At 41.4% G+C, this 20,849-nt stretch overlaps 1 protein-coding gene across 2 annotated transcripts in view; it reads left to right on the top strand.

Annotated features, from left to right (window-relative positions):
- Positions 1–20,849, top strand: part of LOC127449471 (pituitary adenylate cyclase-activating polypeptide type I receptor-like) — a 67,418-nt gene that overhangs the window by 32,477 nt on the left and 14,092 nt on the right. For both annotated transcript variants that reach the window (XM_051712913.1, XM_051712912.1), the window contains 3 exons: positions 3,781–3,963; positions 16,275–16,371; positions 20,702–20,812. In XM_051712913.1, coding sequence (XP_051568873.1) covers positions 3,904–3,963; positions 16,275–16,371; positions 20,702–20,812 — 268 coding nt within the window. In that variant the 5' untranslated portion in view covers positions 3,781–3,903. The remainder of the gene's footprint in view (positions 1–3,780; positions 3,964–16,274; positions 16,372–20,701; positions 20,813–20,849) is intronic.

Below are 20,849 nucleotides of genomic sequence, written 5' to 3'. Positions count from 1 at the left end.
TTTAAAAGTAATCTACACAACTCCAGTCAATTAATTAATGTCTTCTGAAGCAAATTGATAAATTTATGTAAGAAACAAGTCGATAATTTAAATGTTTTTAACCTTAAATCGCCACTTCCGGCCAGCGCTCGGATGCTGGTTGAATTGACCTAACTCTAATGTGACGTTCATTCCTCTGTTGTTAAAGCGGCACTTCCGACTTCTCACATGAACTCACCGACGTGCTTACATCATGTGACAGCTACGTGATGCGTCGAGTGATGGCAGGAAGCAATTTTTTTTTAAAGTTAATACAGTTTTAAATATCTATTTGTTTCTTACACTAACCTATCTATTCGCTTCAGAAGACATTAATTGATCGACTGGAGTCGCATGGATTACTTTTATGCTGCCTAAATGTGACTTTTGGACCATCAAAGTTTGGAACCTGTTTACTTGCATTATAAGGACAAACAAAGCTCAGATATACTTCTAAAAATCTTCATTTGTGTTCTGCTGAAGAAAGAAAGTCATATACATCTGGGATGATATGAAGGAGAGTAAATGATGAGAGAATTTTGATTTTTGGGTGAACAAATCTTTTATGAAAATAAATTCTAGAATTTTACAGAAATAACATGTTATTTTTTATTGTATTTTTTTTACTCCACCCTGTCAAACATTGTCTAGTGACTTTGCATTACAATACAAAACTCAAAACGAATACCACTGTGTTCTGTATTTGAGGCTCTTTGGGGTGGATTTACTGCAAAGGCAGTCCTTAAAAAAAATAATTGCAGCCGAAAAGTTATAACAATGCAGAAAATATTAGTGTCTAAAAATTAGTGTTGGGTTCAAGTCCACCTTAGTCGAGTCTGAGTCAAGTCAAAGTCTTTAAATAATCGAGTCCGAGTCGAGTCCGAGTCCAAAAGGAGCCGAGTCGGACTCAAGACCTAGTTCATAACAGACCGAGTCCAAGTCCGAATGAATTTGTTCATGAATCTGAATTAAAATTGTAACCATAAACTCAACATCAATATTTTAAGCTTATTTTAACTTTCACAACTAAGAAAAAACATTTGTCAATATAAATGCAACAAAAACACCTCTGTTGCATTTCATATTCACATTTTATGATTAGTATCCTGCTGAACAAACTTCAAATTGGTTTCAGAATGAAAGCATATACTTTAGGTGTATGAAGACAAAACTGTCCTTCAACACACTTCTTATTGTGTTCTGTATTGTGTTTCGAATTTTTATTTATTTTATTTATTAATTTTTTTTTCTACTTCATTTTCAATTTGTCCATTCAATCTAGTTTAGTTTTATCTAAAATTATGGGTGAAATACATGTAATGTAATTAATTAAATACATTTAATGTGTTTAACACATTTAATAAATGGTAATATTAAAACATTTAATAATGCCCATAAAATTAAACAGAAAATAAAAACAGAAAAGATCAGATACCATTAGAAATGTATTTTTATTCTACAACACTTCACACTTTTCGGTCCACCTGCTGTGTCCATGTATAGCCTACTTCCCTAAAGTTAAGATCATTTTTTTTTTTTTTTATGACAAACTCTCATTGAGCTGACATGTTCTTTTCACATTATATTTAGTATAGATAATAGGTGAAGAGCCTTCTCCCCTCACTTGTGCTCTTCGCTGTATTTTTTACATTTTTTGCCATTGAAACACCAGTGCCAGCTTTACAGGTAACACACAGAGGTTGCATTACAAATATGTAATGGACTGAGTTGTACAATTTCCATCATGGTCTATTTCATCCATCATATTAGTTTAAATATCCCTAATATGTAGCATATTTGATTTTGTCTCGATATAGTCAACATTTTCAGTTAGAAATGGCTTGCATAATAACATGAGTTTGATAAAATATTTGTTCTATTTAATAATTTACAGAGTTGGGGAACGTACTTTTTAACATGTACTTACGTTATTGATGTTTCTGAATGAGAGTGGCAGAGCTCGTGGCCTTCTCTTTCACGCACACACATACAGCACGTGCACGGGCGAGAGAGAAAGTCCTTTGAAAGAGTGCGCGCTGCCGCTCTCAGCCAGAATAATCCCACATAAGGACATATACAGTATGTGTGAAAACTGATGTGCAGTATCAAATACACAGAATGCATGATAGTACTAACTGTAGAGGGCACATCATTATGAAGACAAAGACAAATCCTGGACATTTAGGGGCAATTTTGAAATTTCAGGTCTGAATAAGAGGACATGTCCGGGAAAAATAGGATGTATGGTGATCCTATGTTATGTTATTTGTTTGCTTGTTTGTTTGTCATTGCATCACAAATGCCATGGACTTGGCTGGACTCGGAAAAAAAACCTGAGTCCTGAAGGCTCGAGTCCGAGTCAAGTCCGAGTAAAAATGCGAGTCCATGACAAGTCCAAGTCCATTAGAATTAGACTCGTGACTCAGACTCGAGTCCGAGTCCGAACTCGAGTACCCCAACTCAACTAAAAATTACTACCTTCTAAAGCATGAAGCAAATGAAACAGGGGTAAGTCACTGCACATGTCTCTCTGAAATACAGAAATACGTACATCCGAGTGACATTATTAAACAGTATTTTTAAACAGTCCTACTACTAATCATTATCATAAAATCATTATCAGTCATTATCAAAACCTTAAAGCATTTGGTTAAAACACAAACATCACACAATTACAGTAGGTACGGCAGAACATTATGCATTTTAAATTTACGTTATATTGTAACTTGAGACTTCTACCTTTGCAATGCTCATTTGGACCTCATGGTGAACATTAGTGCACACAATGCCACAGGGTTTATCTCAGAAATTAAAACAGTATTTGAGAGTGTAACAACAGTTTATTCAGTATGGCGCAGCACATCTACAGGCTCGTGCCACACGTCATTGGACATTCACGAGAGGAATTCAGACAAAGAACAGACATAAGTTAAAGTTGAAAACATTTTTATATATATATATATATATTTCTGATGTATCCAACCAAGTTTCAACATAGAACAGACATTAGGATTTCGACCAAATGGGTCGACATGTATGGAGTCTCTGATGATCCCCCAAGCTTTCCTCATACACCGCCTGGTGTGGATGCACTTTTTTTTATTAAAAATTGTTTTTCGACGTTGAATAGATGTTTTATTTTCGACCTAATAATGTTCTGATGTACCGACCAAAAAGTGAATGATGATTCAACATCAAAAACTGATTGATTACTGATCTCGACCTTCACAATCAAAAATAGATGTTGAATCGACGTCAGTTTCCTGTCTGGGTAGGTTTGCAAGTTAGCATTGAAAATCAATTAGTCTATGGAAGAAATGAATGGGATTTTTTACTTCAGGAACCAGACTGTTGCACTCTATTACTGTCTGGGGACATGATTAATGTCTTTAATTTTTAACATGTTATTTTTTTATATAATTAATAACTCTAAATTAATGTGTTAAATCGACAGCCCTACTAAAACATAATTTTATTTAGCAAATTCATTAAGGATCATCCTTAATGCAGATACACACTGGCATAACAATTGTATTGACAAGTCAGAAACCAGGACAGTAAATACAGTATCTATTTTATAACATGCATACATTTAAAATATGTATATATATATATATTAAATCTAATTTTGAGGGGATTTATTGTACTTTCTGGTATAAACTAACACATGTTCTTTGAGTCAAATGCAAGTCAAATGCAATTACATCATAAACCAGTAGGCCAATGCAACTCCATCTTACACAGTTTGTGTGTGTGTTTCAGATCCATCGATGGTTTGAAGAACTGCAATAGTTTTCCAGTGTACCTGTTTCCCATCCAGCACTTTGTTGCTCATCTCTGCTGTCACAGACTGCTGGATATAATCGCATCAGTGCTCCAGACAAAATGGCTTCCACAGTGAGAAAATGTCAGCACCCGTTTTTAACACTCATCCTTCTCCCTTTGGTGAGCTATGCACACATTTTATGTTATATAAATAAAGCAGATCTATTATGGATTAATGGACCTGAACTGCATGAAAGTGAAAGATGAATTTAACCATGCCAGTCATTTAAACATGAAGATACTGAAAAGCTAAATATTTTTTTTAGCACAAACAGTGAGACAGAGAGAGTGTGGGAGAGGAGGCGAAGGAGAGAGAGAGAGAGAGAGAGAGAGAGAGAGAGAGAGAGAGAGAGAGAGAGAGAGATACAGTGTATGCAAAATAATCTTTTTTTTTTTTGTGCAGATGTTTCTCTTGTCATTGTTTTCTGTAAATAATAAAAATCTGTCAAATCTAGTGGGACTTATAGTTTCTTGAATGACAGCTAGATTAATATGGTGTTCGACTCCTTTCATAATTGTCCTCTCATAACTGAGGAGAGAAGAACCATATTTGTTGACATGAAGACCATTCTTGCTTTGTTCTACTGTCTGTGCTTCCAGCTGAGGAGAAACAAATGTTCACGGGCAGTTTACGTCACTTAGTCATTGGTGCTTAGATGGTTCCTGGCATCCAATAACCATTGGCACCAGACAGACCAAATGTAAACTGTCCAAGGGCCAACATAGGGTACATTGAGTACTTCAAGGGAAAGGCCATGCTGCTTTATTTCATTTAGTGTTAACACTAAAAGCTGACATTGGCGTTGCAATGGAAAATTTACAAAGGTTATACTCCTGTTCTGTCTCAGTAAGGAGTTTCAATTATGGTTGTTAGATAATAAGCAGTGTTGTTTTCTTTCTTTCTTTCTTTCTTTCTTTCTTTCTTTCTTTCTTTCTTTCTTTTTTTTAAGTACTTTAAAGATATTTTTCAGTGACTTTTTTCTCAATAATAATAAAAATAGTTAAATAAACCACAAACCACATGCAAAAACTAAAGGCAAAATGTGCTTTCATTATCCTTAACAAATGAGAGAAGACAAAATGAAAATGCTATAAAAATGACCAGGCTGATCACAATGTGAATTTGGCAACAGTAGGTTGAAAGTTCTGCTGCTGAAATCGGTCTGTGCTTACCGAAATTTGCAGATTTTACAAAGGTGCCTGGATTTGTTCCTGACGGTCAACAGATGCTCTAACCCAAACCCCAACACTAAACCATACTGTCAGTGGACTGAAAAAGTAATTTTAGGGTAAATATTCAACCTCCGAATCATGCTGTCCATTACTTCCTTGTTCCTATTGGACAAGAACCATGTCTCAGAGGTTGCCTGCACTTTAATAGCGCTAGAAGGAAAGGTAATCATTATTGAATTGATGCAAAAATGTCTGATCTGGGATGGCACTTGTCAAAAATTCAGCAGTTGTTGGTTGATTTCAGGGTACATGAAAAGATGAAGGCTACCAGAAACTACCTCTGTGTTATGCAATACAAACTAGAGAAACCTAACATTATTCAAATTGAAATTAAACTTAATCACCACTAACTTATTGTATTTTACCTATATAGTAAGTTTATTCTATCCAATTATTGGGTCATGTGGAGTGATTTCTAAATTGAATCACAAAATTTATTTTCAAATGGGCAATCTGGATTTTTGTTTTGCCAAACAAGACCCCAAAGAGAAGTCAATAATTTTTTTATCTTGAATTACTTTCAAATCAGATAAAATCCCTTAATTGCCACAACACCATATCCACGACTGTACAGGTATGAAAATCTTGAGTGGATGCTCACCAACTGTGCCGTATGGACAAATATCAGACCACAAAATATACAATAGATTCATGTATAGTATGAACAATATTTACATATACAATATACACAGATATACACTTTGACATAATACTAATGTACAGATAATATACAATGTACAGTGCACGAGGACTAATTTATAAATATGAATTATATATAAAATATACTGAATATATAGAATAATGAGATATATATAGTGTGCATAAAACAATACTTAATACAACCGTGATAGGGTGATCATGTGCAGGATGAGCAATGCAGTATACAGTAGTGCAAATGGTGTGCCAAGGGACACAGAGTAGTGTTGATAGTGCCGTCTACAATGCTGGAGTGTATGCCTGTGCGGAGCGGTACATGAGACATACAGTACTGTGTAACATGATCAGTCTGAGACCAGTGTAACTGATAACTTATAAAGTGCAATGCACGGGAAGATGGGGTGGGGTTATGCAGTTGTGATGTTATTAGTTTGAGTTCAACAGTCTGATGGCCTGCAGATAGAAGCTGTACCGCAGCCTGCTGGTGCGGGACCTGATGCTGCGATACCATCTGCCTGAAGGTAGTAGTGAGAGCAGTCCATAGCTCAGGTGGCTGGAGTCTCTGATGATCCTCCGAGCTTTCCTCATACACCTCCTGGTGTGGATGCACTTTAATTTTTTATTAAAATGATGATAAAAGAATATGATAAATGTGATAGATCTGTGATAAAACCTGTGATATTTAAGGTGCACTCAGTAACTTTTGTCTTTGTGTCACCTTGGACTTGCACTGACACTTAGCAGCTTAAAATCAATAGTTTTCAGTTTCAGATGCCATTGTAGAAATGTAGTTTTCACAGTCAGCTATGATTACTTTAATCAATGAGTGAAAGTGGCCACCCCCATGTGCGGACCATCTCCATGTAGAATAAAACAGTTTTTAAAGTGTTATTGATATGACTGAAGTCTTCATTTTAATGTGAGCGGTCATGTTTTCCTACATATATTGCAAAATTACAATTCATGTCTTTAGGAGTTCTACTTTTTTAATGAGGAAAAATTACTGAGTGCACCTTTAAACTAAAACTCTTTTTGTTCAGTAGAGCAATTGCCCTTTTCTTGTTTTTCTGAAGTTTAAGATTTAAAAGGTAGATTTGACTTTGATTCCTTTGTTTATGGTAAATCTCATGGTAATCTTGACTTAAAAGAAAGAGGTTTCTTTTAGTTGATTAGTTCATAGGGATAGAGCAGATTAGTTGAAGACATCAACTAATCCTCTCTATCCCACTTACCCATTTTCAGTATGAAATAATGTGGTATATTTTATGAAACTTACATTGGTCATTGAATTCTACAAACAATTCTTTGAATAGCGCAGCCAGAGTGGTATGATTAAATTAACTCTATACGAGTGAATGTCTTGTTCTTTTGTAGTGGAGAAAGATAGAGAGGAGGACAAAAAATGTTTGACAGTAAAAAGAACAAGGAAAGGGAAAAAAGAAAGAAAGAAACATATGGGGAATGAACTAGTTCTACTTGTGTGTTTATGTGCAGTTTTATGTTGTTGTCATTATGTAGGTGTGAATTGCATAGTCTCTTTATGATGGAAATCAGTTCTGGGATGCAGGCAGGGTGAGAGTTGACAGAGACCTCATGAATATTAATGCAATGCTCATGTTTATTAAATTTTGCTCATGTTTTCAGGGTAACACACAAGAAGCACAGTGCTTTGAGACCAATTATCACACTAACCACAACCTCAGGGGCACAACCTCAGGGGCCTCAAATCAGCAGGATTAGGGCTGGTTTCAATAACATAATTTCATAGTCTGTTATTTAAGATCCATTGTGTATAGTATAATTTCTGTTGATGAAGGATGTTGTTGGTTATTTTTGACAGCAATCTGCTCTGTAACCCAGATTTTTGCTTTTTTTAAAGAAAAGGAGGGGCAAGTCAAAATGTATTCTTGTTGTAATCAATATTATGCCACATATGGTGTCGACAGAGCTTAAATTGTATTGAACCCGGAATATACCTTTAATTTGACAAAACAGGTCAGATTTAAACAACCTTTCAAAAATATTGAGGTGACGCATTCATTATGAAAACTGTCATTATGAATAAACTATCTTCACTTATTAATGCCTCATAGGTTATCTCTCCATAGAGCGCAACATTCTGGTTCCTGGAGTTAAAATCCAATTCATTTTGGCGAATTGATTTTCAACAATAACTTAGAAACTTTTAAATACAGACCTACCATGAGCTTCGAGGTTCTTCAATGATGGTACATGCTTCCGTTGAAACCATCAGTCCGCATTATTTCAACTACATTGTTTAATAATCATGTTTGATAGCGGAATTCCTGGTGAACAACTATATTACCCATGGTTCAGCAGAGAAAGCTTCATCATCAATCAGACAACTTTGGCCAAGAAATCTGCCAAACAAGTCCGGAAACAACCACCCACTCCCATGATGCACTGTGAATGATGCTAATGAGTCGATCTCCCTCCATCCTCAAGCTACTTATTTATGTGTATATATCTGAATATTTTGAAAACCGTAAATTATATTGTTTCTATACTTACAATAAACAACTTAAATTCAATAGTTTCATATATTTCCATTGCTTTATATTCAATTACATCATCCACAATGCTTTATGGGATTGTAGTTTGTGCCCTCGTGAAAGATGGTATTTTCAAATACCTTTTTGCCTCAAAACAAAGTTTGTAATGTTGTGATCCACCTCTGAGGTGGCTGGTTTGGTTCATTGGTTAAAACTCTCTTAAGAAGGATTTTATGAAAAATCTATGCAGTTATAAAATCCTTATAAAACATGGAGAGATTTCATAAAGCGTATACTGAGTGGGAGAGAGAAGTGTAGAAGGAACACGCATTTGGACTGGCTCTGAGTGCCGCTAAAAACTGGGCTAGAGATATTTAATGTCTTGTGTGCTGTGTGTGGGTGTGTGTAATATTGAATGTGTTTAGCTTTAAGAAGCAATATTCAGAATCACAAACCAGTCCCAAGACCTGCTAGGAGTGGGCAGCAGTTTGTATATTTTTTTATTTATTTTATTTAAGTATCCATGTAAAAATTGTTCTGAGAAAATATCACAGCAGCAATCAATTGTAGAAGCAGCATATCAATTCAAGCTTAGCAATCCATAAGTGTTTATTTTCCATGGGAGCTCTTCTTAAACATCTACAACTGGAACATTGCAGTGTTGTCTCACAGAAATATGTTTGACCACTAATTTATATTTTAGAGGCAAATGACATTTATAGTCTGAGAATTCGAAGTGGGTTTAAACACGAATGGTAGTTAAGAATGCAAAAATTGCATTTTATTTATTCATGTTCCTTAAAAGTCTCACTGTCTTTGGCTGCTATTGGGCTCCTCTCATTGTTTATTTAGTGACCTTGTACTCTGCAACCCCTGATGTATCTTCACTGGCAACAACTCTTGACGGTTTAGAGGGACAAGGACAAATAACTGCCTGTCTGCTTTACAGATGTTTAGACATTAATCTTATATCAGCTTTCATTTAAGAGAAATATCTAGCTGTGACGTCATATTATGTAACCTTCCAACTTCCTGCTATTTACGAGCACTTTTTTTTTTAACTGTGATTGTTAGAAAAAAAAAATCTCATTGGTTTATGCATTTTAGGTTTCTCAGTCACTACTCTCTAATAAAGGTACAGTATAACGTTATGGAAATGCATCTGTAGATGGCTGACTACTGTCATCTTGAGGCAGGGCAATGAAAATGAGTCAATGATGAGCTCATCAAACTGTGCTCCAACAATGTCAGAATTTTTTAAGCTTTATCTGTTCATTTGACAAGGCCAAGTGAGCGACTGCCAGACAAAAATTATCTTCTAAATGTGGATTCCACAGTTTTTGAATAACACTGGGACTGTTTAGAATTAACTCGACGTTGTGTCGATGTAGTGACACTAGGGGGTCACTCTTGGGAGCCCTAAACACCTCTGCTTTTTGAAAAAAGGCCAATGGGAATTGGCGAGTGGAATTTGCATGCCACTCCCCTGGACATACGGGTATAAAAGGAGCTGGTATGCAACCACTCATTCAGATTTTCTCTTCGGAGCCGAGCGATTGCATTCAGTGCACTGAATTCAATTCACCTCAAACTGCTGGATTTTAAAGTGCATTTCAGAGGCTTCTTCCCCACTGCACCCGTGGAGTGCAGAGAACGCCCCTGGGCACTTCGGCAGTACAAACAAAAAGAGTATATTCTAAAAAAAGAGTATATTTTCAATTCTAAAAGAGCGGCACACACGGAACGTCTTTTTAAAGATGACTTTCCGTTTGTGTGTCATTCCTGGTTGCGGTCATTATCTCACTTCTTCTGACAGCCACGATTGCTGTCTTATGTGTCTGGGCGCTGCCCACGTGGAGACTTAATTCGTGGATGGGTCTTGTCCTCATTGCGAGAACATGACCATGGCAACATTGCGGTCATGGCTTGCCTTCATAAGAAAGCAAGCCACCCCAGTGACTCCCCGCTTCGGTCCTTCTACCTACGGGTATGAGGCCGCGTCGGTTAGCACTGGGGGCGATTTGGGGACTCCAGTGGGACCACCTCCGCCGGGTAACCCCCCACAGACCTCCCATTCCTCAGTACGCTCGCTTGCGGGCTCTCGGATGAGATCGCCGGCTCGTCTCAGGGCGAGTTCGACCACTTATTCTGGGCCCGGGAAGATGATGAGTTATCGAGCGCAGCATCGGAGAGCGGGCTCATCCACTCTGATGCAGAGACTAAGGCTGGGCTTCCTACTTCGGGTATGGTCACCCAGTCTCAGGCCGACGCGGAGATAACAGACATGCTTTCCCGGGCAGCTGCGAGCGTCAGGCTAGAGTGGAACCCTCCACTCTCCCCTGAAACCTCGCAGCTTGAAGATTGGTTCCTGGGCCCAGAGCGCCGCTCACGGCTGCGCCCCGCCCCGGTTCCTTTCTTCCCGGAAGTGCATGAGTTGCTGACAAGATCGTGGGGGGCACCTTTTACTACCCGATCCCGATCTTTCAGCTCCCCAATCTCACTGCCCTTGATGGTGGGGTGGCCAAGGGGTATTCAGTGATCCCCAGGTGGATAAGGCGCTCGTGGTGCACTTGTGCCCATGGAGCACCACCACCTGGCGCGGGCACCCGAAGCTCCCGTCCAGGGCCTGTAGGTTTACGGTGTCTCTGATGGCTAAGGCCTATGGTGCCGCTGGACAAGCCGCCTCCACCCTGCACGCCACAGCTCTCCTGCAGGAACACCAAGCCAAGGTGCTAAAAGAGCTGCACAAGGGTAGTTCTGACCCAGGATTGATGCAGGAACTGTGCTCGGCGACCGACCTCACTCTCCGGGTGACGAAGGTCATGGCGCGGTCTCTCGGGCAGGCGATGCCCACCGTGGTGGTCCAGGAACACCACCTTTGGCTCAGCCTGGTCGACATGAGAGAGGCTGACAAGACAAGGTTCCTTGATGCCCCCATCTCCCAGGTTGGCCTGTTCGGCGACACCATCGAGAACTTTGCTCAGCAGTTCTCGGCAGTGAAGCAGCAGACGGAGGCTATTCAACACATCCTGCCCCGGCGCGACTCAAGACCCCGCACCGCATCTGCTCATCACCAAGGGTGTCCTCCTGCAGCAACAGCACCGGCTCTGCCGCAGCCCATCCCCATGGCCCGGCCCCAGCGTGGAGCCCACCACAGGAAGCAGATGCCACCCATTTCACGGCCGGCTGCCAAGAACCGTAGGAAGGTTTCGAAGCGCCCCTGAGATGGGCGACCCAGGGATGAGGAGACCCGCTTCTATGGAGCTGGTAGACAGACCACTCCATCCCCTGGTGGAGGGCCGGGAGGAGAATATTTTGTTTCATTTTTTGCTGCATGCCCAAAGGGCTGCAGTACCCAAAACTTCAACAAAAGAGTGGTTTTCTTGTTCCCTGGGTCACATGTCAGGTGCATCATGACCGCCGTCCACCGTCCTATTTCGGCAGGTTCGGCGCTCCAGCGGCGGACCCCCGCCCCTGCGCGCCCAGATTTGGCACAACATGCCCACACCGGGTTGGTTCCGACGGACTGCGGGGATGATATTCCTCCTCCCCCCTCCTCGACCAATCTTATGGTAGGTGTCAGGAGCCAGGTAAGTGCTTCGATGTCTCTGGACTCAGCACGGCCACGGGGTTTGAGCCCCCACGTCGTGGCACCTCAGGCTCCGCCCCGCCGCGAGGCCCCACCTGCCGGTACGACTGACATGATTATCCCCTTGGTCCCCCTCGCCCGGAATTTGGACGCGTGGCTCACGCTTTCCAACCTGTCGCGATGGCTGACCCGGACCGTCCGACTCGTCAATGCGATTCAGTTCACCAGGTGCCCGCCCAGGTTCAGCAGCATCCACTTCACCTCGGTGAAGGGTGAGAACACCACTACCTTGTGTGTGGAGATCGCTACCCTTCTACGGAAGGGTGCGATAGAGCCTGTCCCTCAGGCCGAAATGAAGAAGGGGTTGTACAGCCCCTACTTCATCATACCGAAGAAAGGCGGTGGGTTGCGGCCAATCTTGGACCTTACACAGACTCCCGTTCAAGATGCTAACGCAAAAATGCATTTTAGTGAGCATCCGGCATCAAGATTGGTTTGCGGCGGTAGACCTGAAGGACGCATACTTCCACGTCTCTGTCTTACCTCGACACAGACCCTTCCTGTGGTTTGCTTTCGAGGGCCGGGTGTACCAGTACAAGGTCCTCCCCTTCGGCCTGTCCTTGTCCCCTCGCATCTTCATGAAGGCCCCGCTAAGGGAAGTGGGTGTCCGCATCCTCAATTATCTCGATGACTGGCTAATCCTAGTTCACTCTCGGGATGTGTTGTGTGCGCACAGGGACCTGGTGGCTTCGGGTCAACTGGGAAAAGAGCAAGCTCTCCCCGGTTCAGAGCATCTCTTTTCTCAGCTTGGAGTTGGACTCAGTCTCGATGACGGCACGCCTCACGAACGAGTGTGCACAGTCAGAGCTGAACTGTCTGAATGTGTTCAGACAGAAGACAGCGGTTCCACTGAAACTTTTTCAGAGGCTCCTGGGGCATATGGCATCCTCAGCGGTGGCCACACCGCTCAGGTTGATGCATATGAGACCGCTTCAGCACTGGCTTCAGACTCAATGGGCATGGCGCCGCGGGACACATCGTGTGGCCATCACGCCGATCTGTCACTGCCTCTTCAGCCCTCGGACCGACCTTGCATTTCTACGGGCAGGGGTTTCCCTAGAGCATGTCCCCAGGGATGTCGTGGTTACAACAGACACCTCCAAGATAGGCTGAGGCACCATATGCTATGGGCACACAGCCACCGGCTCCTGGACTGGCCCGCGGCTGCGTTGGCATATCAACTGCCTAGAGTTGTTGGCAGTACTGCTCGCCCTGCGGAGGTTTCGGCCATTGATCCAGGGCAAGCACATGTTGGTCCAGACGGACAACACAGCATCGGTAGCGTACATCAACCGCCAAGGTGGTCTACGCTCCCATTGCATGTCACAAATCGCCTGCCATCTCCTCCTCCGGAGTCAGCAGCACCTCAAGTCGCTACGAGCCACTCACATCCCGGGTGACCTCAACACCACAGCGGACATGCTGACACGTCAGGTTACCCTCAGGTGGTCCAGCTGATTTGGAGTCGATGCGGTCGAGCACAGGTAGGCCTGTTTGCTTCCCGGGAATCCTCCCACTGCCCGATTTGGTACGCCCTGACCGAGGCACCCCTCAGTATAGATGTGCTGGCACACAGCTGGCCCCCTGGACTACGCAAATATGCGTTTCCCCCAGTAAGCCTACTTGCACAAACCCTGTGCAAGGTCAGGGAGGATGAGGAGCAGGTCATCCTAGTAGCACCCTACTGGCCCCACCCAGACATGGTTCTCGGATCTCACACTCCTCACGACAGCCCCCACCTGGCAAATTCCCCTGAGGAAGGACCTTCTTTCTCAGGGACGGGGCACCATCTGGCACCCAGACCAGACCTCTGGAATCTCCACGTCTGGCCCCTGAACGGGACGTGGAAGACCTAAGTGGCCTACCACCCGCAGTGGTAGACACAATCACTCAGGCTAGAGCTCCCTCTACGAGGCTGTCCCCCTCCACCCTGAAGGTGTATGTAGACGTTATTTCGGCGCATCACGATGCAGTAGATGGTAAGTATTTGGGGAAGCATGACTTGATCATCAGGTTCCTGAGAGGCGCTAGGAGGTTGAATCCCTCCAGACCGTGCCTCATCCCCTCATGGGACCTCTACATAGTCCTTCGGGGTCTACAGGGAGCTCCCTTTGAGCCCTTGGAGTCAGCTGAGCTTAAGTCACTCTCTTTGAAGACTGCCCTCCTGACTGCACTCACTTCCATCAAAAGGGTAGGGGACCTGCAAGTGTTCTCTGTCAGTGAATCATGCCTGGAATTCGGTCCGGGTTACTCTCATGTGATCCTGAGACCACGACCGGGCTATGTGCACAAGGTTCCCACAACTCCTTTTAGGGATCAGGTGGTGAACCTGCAAGTGCAGCCTCAGGAGGAGGCAGACCCAGCCTTGGCGTTGCTGGGTCCGGTGCGAGCTTTACACATCTTTCTGGATCGTACGCAGAGCCTTAGAAGCTCCGAGCAGCTCTTTGTTTGCTTTGGTGGACAGCGGAAAGGAAGCGCTGTCTCCAAACAGAGGATCACCCACTGGGTCATCGACGCCATCACGATGGCATATCAGGCTCAGGATGTGCCACCCCCTGTGGGGTTACGAGCCCACTCCACCAGGAATGTGGCTGCCTCCTGAGCCCTGGCCAGTGGCGCCTCTTTGGCAGACATCTGCAGAGCAGCGGGCTGGGCAACACCCAACACCTTTGCGAGGTTCTACAATCTCCGGGTTGAGCCAGTATCATCCCGTATATTGGCAGGCTCGAGCAGGTAAGTTCCAGGACAACTGGCCGGGTGTACCACTTGCGCATAGTGCCTTTCCCCTCCCTCGAGGTGAGGACATGCGCTCTTGACTCCCAGTCATGTTCACAGACTGTGATCCCTGGATGACTTTCCTCCTTAGCCCTCTGGCAGCTGAGTTTGCGGAGAAACTCGCTGACTGGCCCAGTACGCGTGCTAATGAGCCCCTGTACTGAGGTAGGTGCTCCACATGTGCTGGTTCCTTGAAGGTGACCCCATGTGATATCTTCCACAAAATTGTTTCCCTGACGGCAAACTGCGTCTTCCTTGGACAGAGGCCCCTCTTCCCCCTGTCGCCATGCTCTGTAGAAAATCCTCCCCCTTTGGGTAGGACCTACCATGAGACTTTCCTCATGACATACTTCCAACAAGACTCGGTAAGACCATGTGACGTATTCCCCTCTTTTTGGGCGGGGTGTGGTCTCCACGGTGTCTTCCCCTTGGGAGGGACACCCCCCGACGCAGACACATATGGCTCCCAGTCAGTTAACAAATTCCACTCTTTATGGGGAGAAAAAAAAGGGAAAAGAGGCCTAGCCTGGGCTAGCCTGTCCCTATAGTTGGGCAGTCAACTTGTTCCTCATGAACCGTTCGATGCTCATAAGAGCATTGGGGACGTTACATGATGGCCCGGTGTGCTGGCTATCAGGCACATAGCAGTCTGCCCGTCACACACGCCAGTTCACCCAACACAGTTCAGCTAGTTGTGGCGTTTTGTATAGGGACCCCTAGTGTCACTACATCGACACAACGTCGAGTGAGTGACAGATAGGTAACGCCCTGGTTACTTTCGTAACCTCTGTTCCCTGATGGAGGGAACGAGACATTGTGTCCCTCTTGCCACAACACTGAACTACCCACTGAAATGGCCAGGACCTGGTCTCGGCTCCTCAGCACAAAACCTGAATGAGTGGTTGCATACCATATGTCCAGGGGAGTGTCATTCAAATTTCACTCGCCATTTCTCATTGGCCTTTTTTCAAATAAGCAGAGGTGTTTGGGGCTCCCAAGAGTGACCCCTATTGTCACTACATCGACACAACGTCTCGTTCCCTCCATCAGGGAACGGAGGTTACGAAAGTAACCAGGACATTTTGCCTGCCTGTGAGGTTACCTACTGTATACCTATACCTTGTAAAGAATATTTTTGTATTACTCATACCTTACAGAATGACAGAACAATACACATAACCCCAGCAATCTGGGCTTGCTGAAGTGTTTTGACTGCCTGCTATCCAGCAAAGTGTATTCCATTTGATTTTACATATTATTTTGTGATAGTATTCTTTCTTTGGTTCTTTCTCATTGCAGCATATGTCAATATATTCATATCATTCAAGTGCTATGATCATCGTATCACAGACTTATTTTGTTCTCAGAAGTAGCTAAATTAGTAGTAACTCCATTGCAAGGTAGTTTGTGGCACCAAAACACAGCACTGAAACTAATGACAAACTATCTGCTATTCTTGTAGTCATAAGCTGTACCCATTATACTTTCAGTATAATTACTATACCTTTTTTATTGCTGTTCTGAACTAGTAACATAAAAAGCTAAATATAACAGCAGTTGTGTCTGAATCTAACAGTGGGCTTTGTGTTCTATACATCTTTCAGATCTACTGCATGCACCCAGACTGTGTCATTCAGTTAGAGAAAGAGAAGTGCATGGAAAGGATGGCAATGGATGACCCCATCAGTGAACCTGAATTAGGTAAGAACTATATATGCATTTATGTCTATGTGCCTACATTGTGGGGACCAAATAATCAGCTCAGTATAAAAACAATAAAATTTAGGGCAACATCCCCAGCATGACAGCTGAAACAATTATGTGTCTGTGTGTGTTTTTGTGGTTGTGTTATATTGAAGGTGATCTTTATCATGTGTTGGACTGCAAGTTCATTATTATAATTTGCTGTAGCAATTTGCAATCCATACAGTTTCTCTGTTGCAAATTTAGAGCCACACATTTCCATAAATACTGCATGTCAATTTTGATATGCAGTTCAAAGTAATTAGTGTTTAATCCTAATATTTTCAAAATTAGGATTTACAGAAAACAGTCTTTTTTTTTATTCAGCTAAATATATTGTGCTTGGAGATATTCTCAAAAATGTATATTTTATATTTTAACTTTTTAATAAGTAAAAAACAAAAACATAAATTAGTATGTTATCTACTTTTACAAGTGTTCAATTTAGATTTAGGATTTCACAAGACTCAAACAGAAATAAATGGGTAACAGAATTAAACTCAACGCTGTCTGATTAAGATGGTGAATTTAAGACAGGAATTGGGAGGAAGATCATAAGCACTGATCTCTTCCAGTAGTTTGACATCAGTGCTGTCTGCGTGTGGTATTGAGCATAATCCTTTGGACAGTCACTATCACAGCCAGTAATGAAATGTTGACAGTTTGATTTGACAAGGAGCTGTCATTAGGGAATGGTCTAGTGTGTTAACATGTAACTAGAACTGCCCATAGGGAGACAAGAAAGTGTGATGTGATGTGTGTTTTTTTCAGTTGCAGGCTATGATCCGAAACATGGGAAAGCTGAAGGGAGCACTGAAATATACTTGAAAGCAAATAATAACAACAAATACACAAGATTGCTGGAAGCTTTTTGTGGTTTATGTGGGCTACAAATATGAGTCTATGTGGATCTCTTCATCTTTAACCCATTATGTTGCCTAATGCACTTAAACCTATTTTTGGTTGTTCAAAATAATCAATGATTGGATCATTGGCTCTTTGGTGCATAATTCAGCTCTCATGCTTTGCCAGATATTTTCAGGCAGTCTGGAACAGAGTGCTGTATATCTGGAAAATTCTAAAGCACAAGGACAAACAGCTTTGTCTTTTATCTAACATCATCTATCACACATCTGTGCCCAATTTACACAAGTAATTAAAGCTGCTCTCGGGAGAGAAATCATAATCCGTCATTTTGCGTGAGTGTTGCAATGTATTCCAGGAAGAGAGTGCTTCTGAAACCTCTTTGCATCCCCATGGAATTTGACTTATGTTCACATAGCTATAGATATCACATTTATTTCTATAATTAATTTGTTCATCTATAAAATGAGTATATTTATAGAGTAATCTCCCAGCTGCATCTTACATTAAAAGTATTTGGTTTCATGCATTTCATGGTTTCATTATTCAGTGTTTAGCACTGCCCACACATAGAAACTGGGACTGATATAAATACCGAATGTGATAGACAGTAAAGAGTGTTTGACAGTTGTCTGTTTTTAATGGCAACAGCCTGAGCCAGCTATTGTGTGATACATGTCAGTTTGCTTTAATGTGAAAGGACACTAAAAACTCTGGAATGGAAAATTTCATCCTTAATATTCCAATATGCTCAAAGAAAATGTTAGAATTTAAACTAAAACTGAACACTGTTATAAGCATTCTTGAGTGCAGTTAAAAAAGAAAAAGAAAAAAGAAAACAAACTTGGTTCTAGACTGCAATAATTCAAGGGACAAGACATTAATGTGCTTTACTTAAGATACTGAGTATTTCAAACGCACTCACTTGGCCTTTTGTTATTACAGATGTGTGACATTTACACAGACCACCAAGAAGCAAATGTGTACTTTACACTGTTTGAATTTATGCATGTTAGTTGGAGTGTACACTTTATTAGGTTGCAGCAAGACAGCAAGCTTTCAAGAATGCAAGTGTGCAAAAGGAATGCTACACAAAAAATCCCATATAACTGTAAAGTGACAAGATAAACTAAATTGTTATTTTAAATTGGGGGTTTTTTTTACTTCTTTGTAAGAATGTTGGGGGAACGTTTTGAAAGTACTGTGAAAACATTCTATGTTGATGGTAGTGCTATGTGACTGAGCAGAGAAAGAGCACTGCAAACATGTGTTGTCCTGCATTGCTAATTTAATTCAAGATGAGCACACTTTTTCAGCAACGCACACTTGCACTTCTTACTGCAGTGTGTCTCTTTGGGTCCTTAATCCTTGATGGAGTTGATAAGATACTTTAGCATCACATGGTTAGTTCACTGTGACAGTCTCTCTTCCCCTGAATAGATTACTAGAAGGATTTTTGAAGAGCAATATGAAAATGAAAATACATAAAGGGATAAATAAATAGGCTAAGATGTTCTCAATGCTTATATACACGTACACAAACACACAATGATAGCACACAGAAATAGTGGAATCATGAGATCATGACAGCATGAGAGAGAGAAAGAAAGAGAGAATAAGAAAAAATACCAAATATTGGTTAATTAGATAAAACAATGTATGTATTTACACAACATTTCTGGACAAACATTGTTCCTAGAGTGCTGATATTTAGTATAACAGCACTGAGAAGCTTCACTGTTTTTGTACCATTACATTTGTATGTGTTCGCGCCATTCCAGATAGGTTGTCAAGCGGCTTCCACATGTCAAGCGCTGCTTTGCCCTCCACATGACAAGCGATGCAGAAAGTGTCACGGAGGGGCGATTTTTGTGTTTGCCAGGCAAGAATGTGGGAGGTGTGTATAGTAAACATTGAAAATGTGTATTTGGAGAAGAGAAACAAGTGCTAGCACTTGCTTTGATGCATTCATTGGAGAAAATAATAAGAGAATTAATTTACGTTATGGTCTTAGGAAGTTCTTGGTGAATTTAAATGACTTAAAAGAAGAGGTGGACCAATTTTTTTAGATACTGATAACTAAGGTGGTGGAAAAGGTTTATAACCATTTAATCAGACAATAATTTTTAAAATCGATTGATATAATGTTAAAAAATAATATGTCGTCTTTCCCTACTATGATGTGCACAGACACAGAGCTTATGATGATAGATGATGAAGAATTTTGTATATATATATATAAAATTCCCGTCAGGGTGGAGCTATTTGCAACTATCAAAAAAACAACTATTGGCACTGATTAATATGTAAAAATTATATATCGTCTACCTCTAGTTAAAAGAACTGAGGTTTTTGTGAATAAAAAAATAATATCCAATATGTCTTTATAAAGTTTGACAGTTGTAAAATTTCCTGATTCTTTGTTCTCTAAAAGACATCATTAGAGAGGTAAAACGTGTATGAATGACTACGGTGTAAACTTGGACCTGTCATTGCTAAGACATGGTGAGTTAGGAATGCCATAATACCAGTATTACTCCTACTATTTCTGCCATGTCTGGCTGTGGCAGAAATAGTAAGAGCAGTATGGTAGTATGCCATTCCGAACTTAGCCACAGACTTTGTTTATGCAAATTGCCCAGTTATCATTGGCTGATGCTTCGTAAAGTCAGCAGCGATGGTGTCAAAGTTGAAATAACTCGAGCCACGTTACAATGCTAGTGGGAATCGTAATGTGGCACTGGGACCAATGCTTACACTCCATAGAGTTTAGTCTGTGCATTGCTCTGTGAAATACAACATTTAAACTTTAGCTTTGCTTGGAGCTGTTTTGGCAGAGCAATAACTGGTCATGTTTTGCCTAAAATTGAAGTTACTTGATATTTATATACTTATTTATTTTTATTTTTTTATATAGAACTGTTTTATAAAAGCAATATCACATTCGTAATTGTGCTGTTTGACTGAAAATCTGCAGTTAATTCAGTTAATTATTAAGCAAGAAGCATTGTACTGAATATCAGCGTGGCTGTGACCCGTTCATGTTTAATCACAGCTGTGCTGATATTCAGTACAATGCTTCTTGCTTAATAAGTAAATTAATTTAAACATTTCCTTAAATGTTACAGACTTTAAATGAACTGTTTAATCATATATGCATGCAAAAATGCTGTGACATTATTATTATTATTATTATTTTTAATGCATACAGTATATTTCTTTATGGGAAGACTATCTCTGCTACTTGCACCATAAGAATGGCTTTCAATTAGCACATCTAAATATATCTTAAACTAGGCTGTTCAATTCTCATGTGCAACAGATACCCCAATAAAAACTGGGTCTTACAGTCACAGAACTGCCATCAGCAATCACCAAGTTTCAGCCTCAGATGCCTACTGATCTTTTTGTTTTATTTTTCCAGTCTGTCGATGGATGTGGGACAACCTCACCTGCTGGCAGCCAGCCAGAATTGGTCAGGTGGTCTGGATGCCCTGTCCTGAGCTGTTTGATGTCATGAGTGAAGAAAATGATGGTGAGGACTAGTTAGTATTGCTTGTTAAGAAAATAAA

Source organism: Myxocyprinus asiaticus, chromosome 12 (genome assembly GCF_019703515.2).
Source record: "Myxocyprinus asiaticus isolate MX2 ecotype Aquarium Trade chromosome 12, UBuf_Myxa_2, whole genome shotgun sequence".
NCBI classification, from domain to species: domain Eukaryota; kingdom Metazoa; phylum Chordata; class Actinopteri; order Cypriniformes; family Catostomidae; genus Myxocyprinus; species Myxocyprinus asiaticus.
Note: the sequence above shows the minus strand (reverse complement) of the source record. Positions and strands in the feature narration are given on the sequence as shown.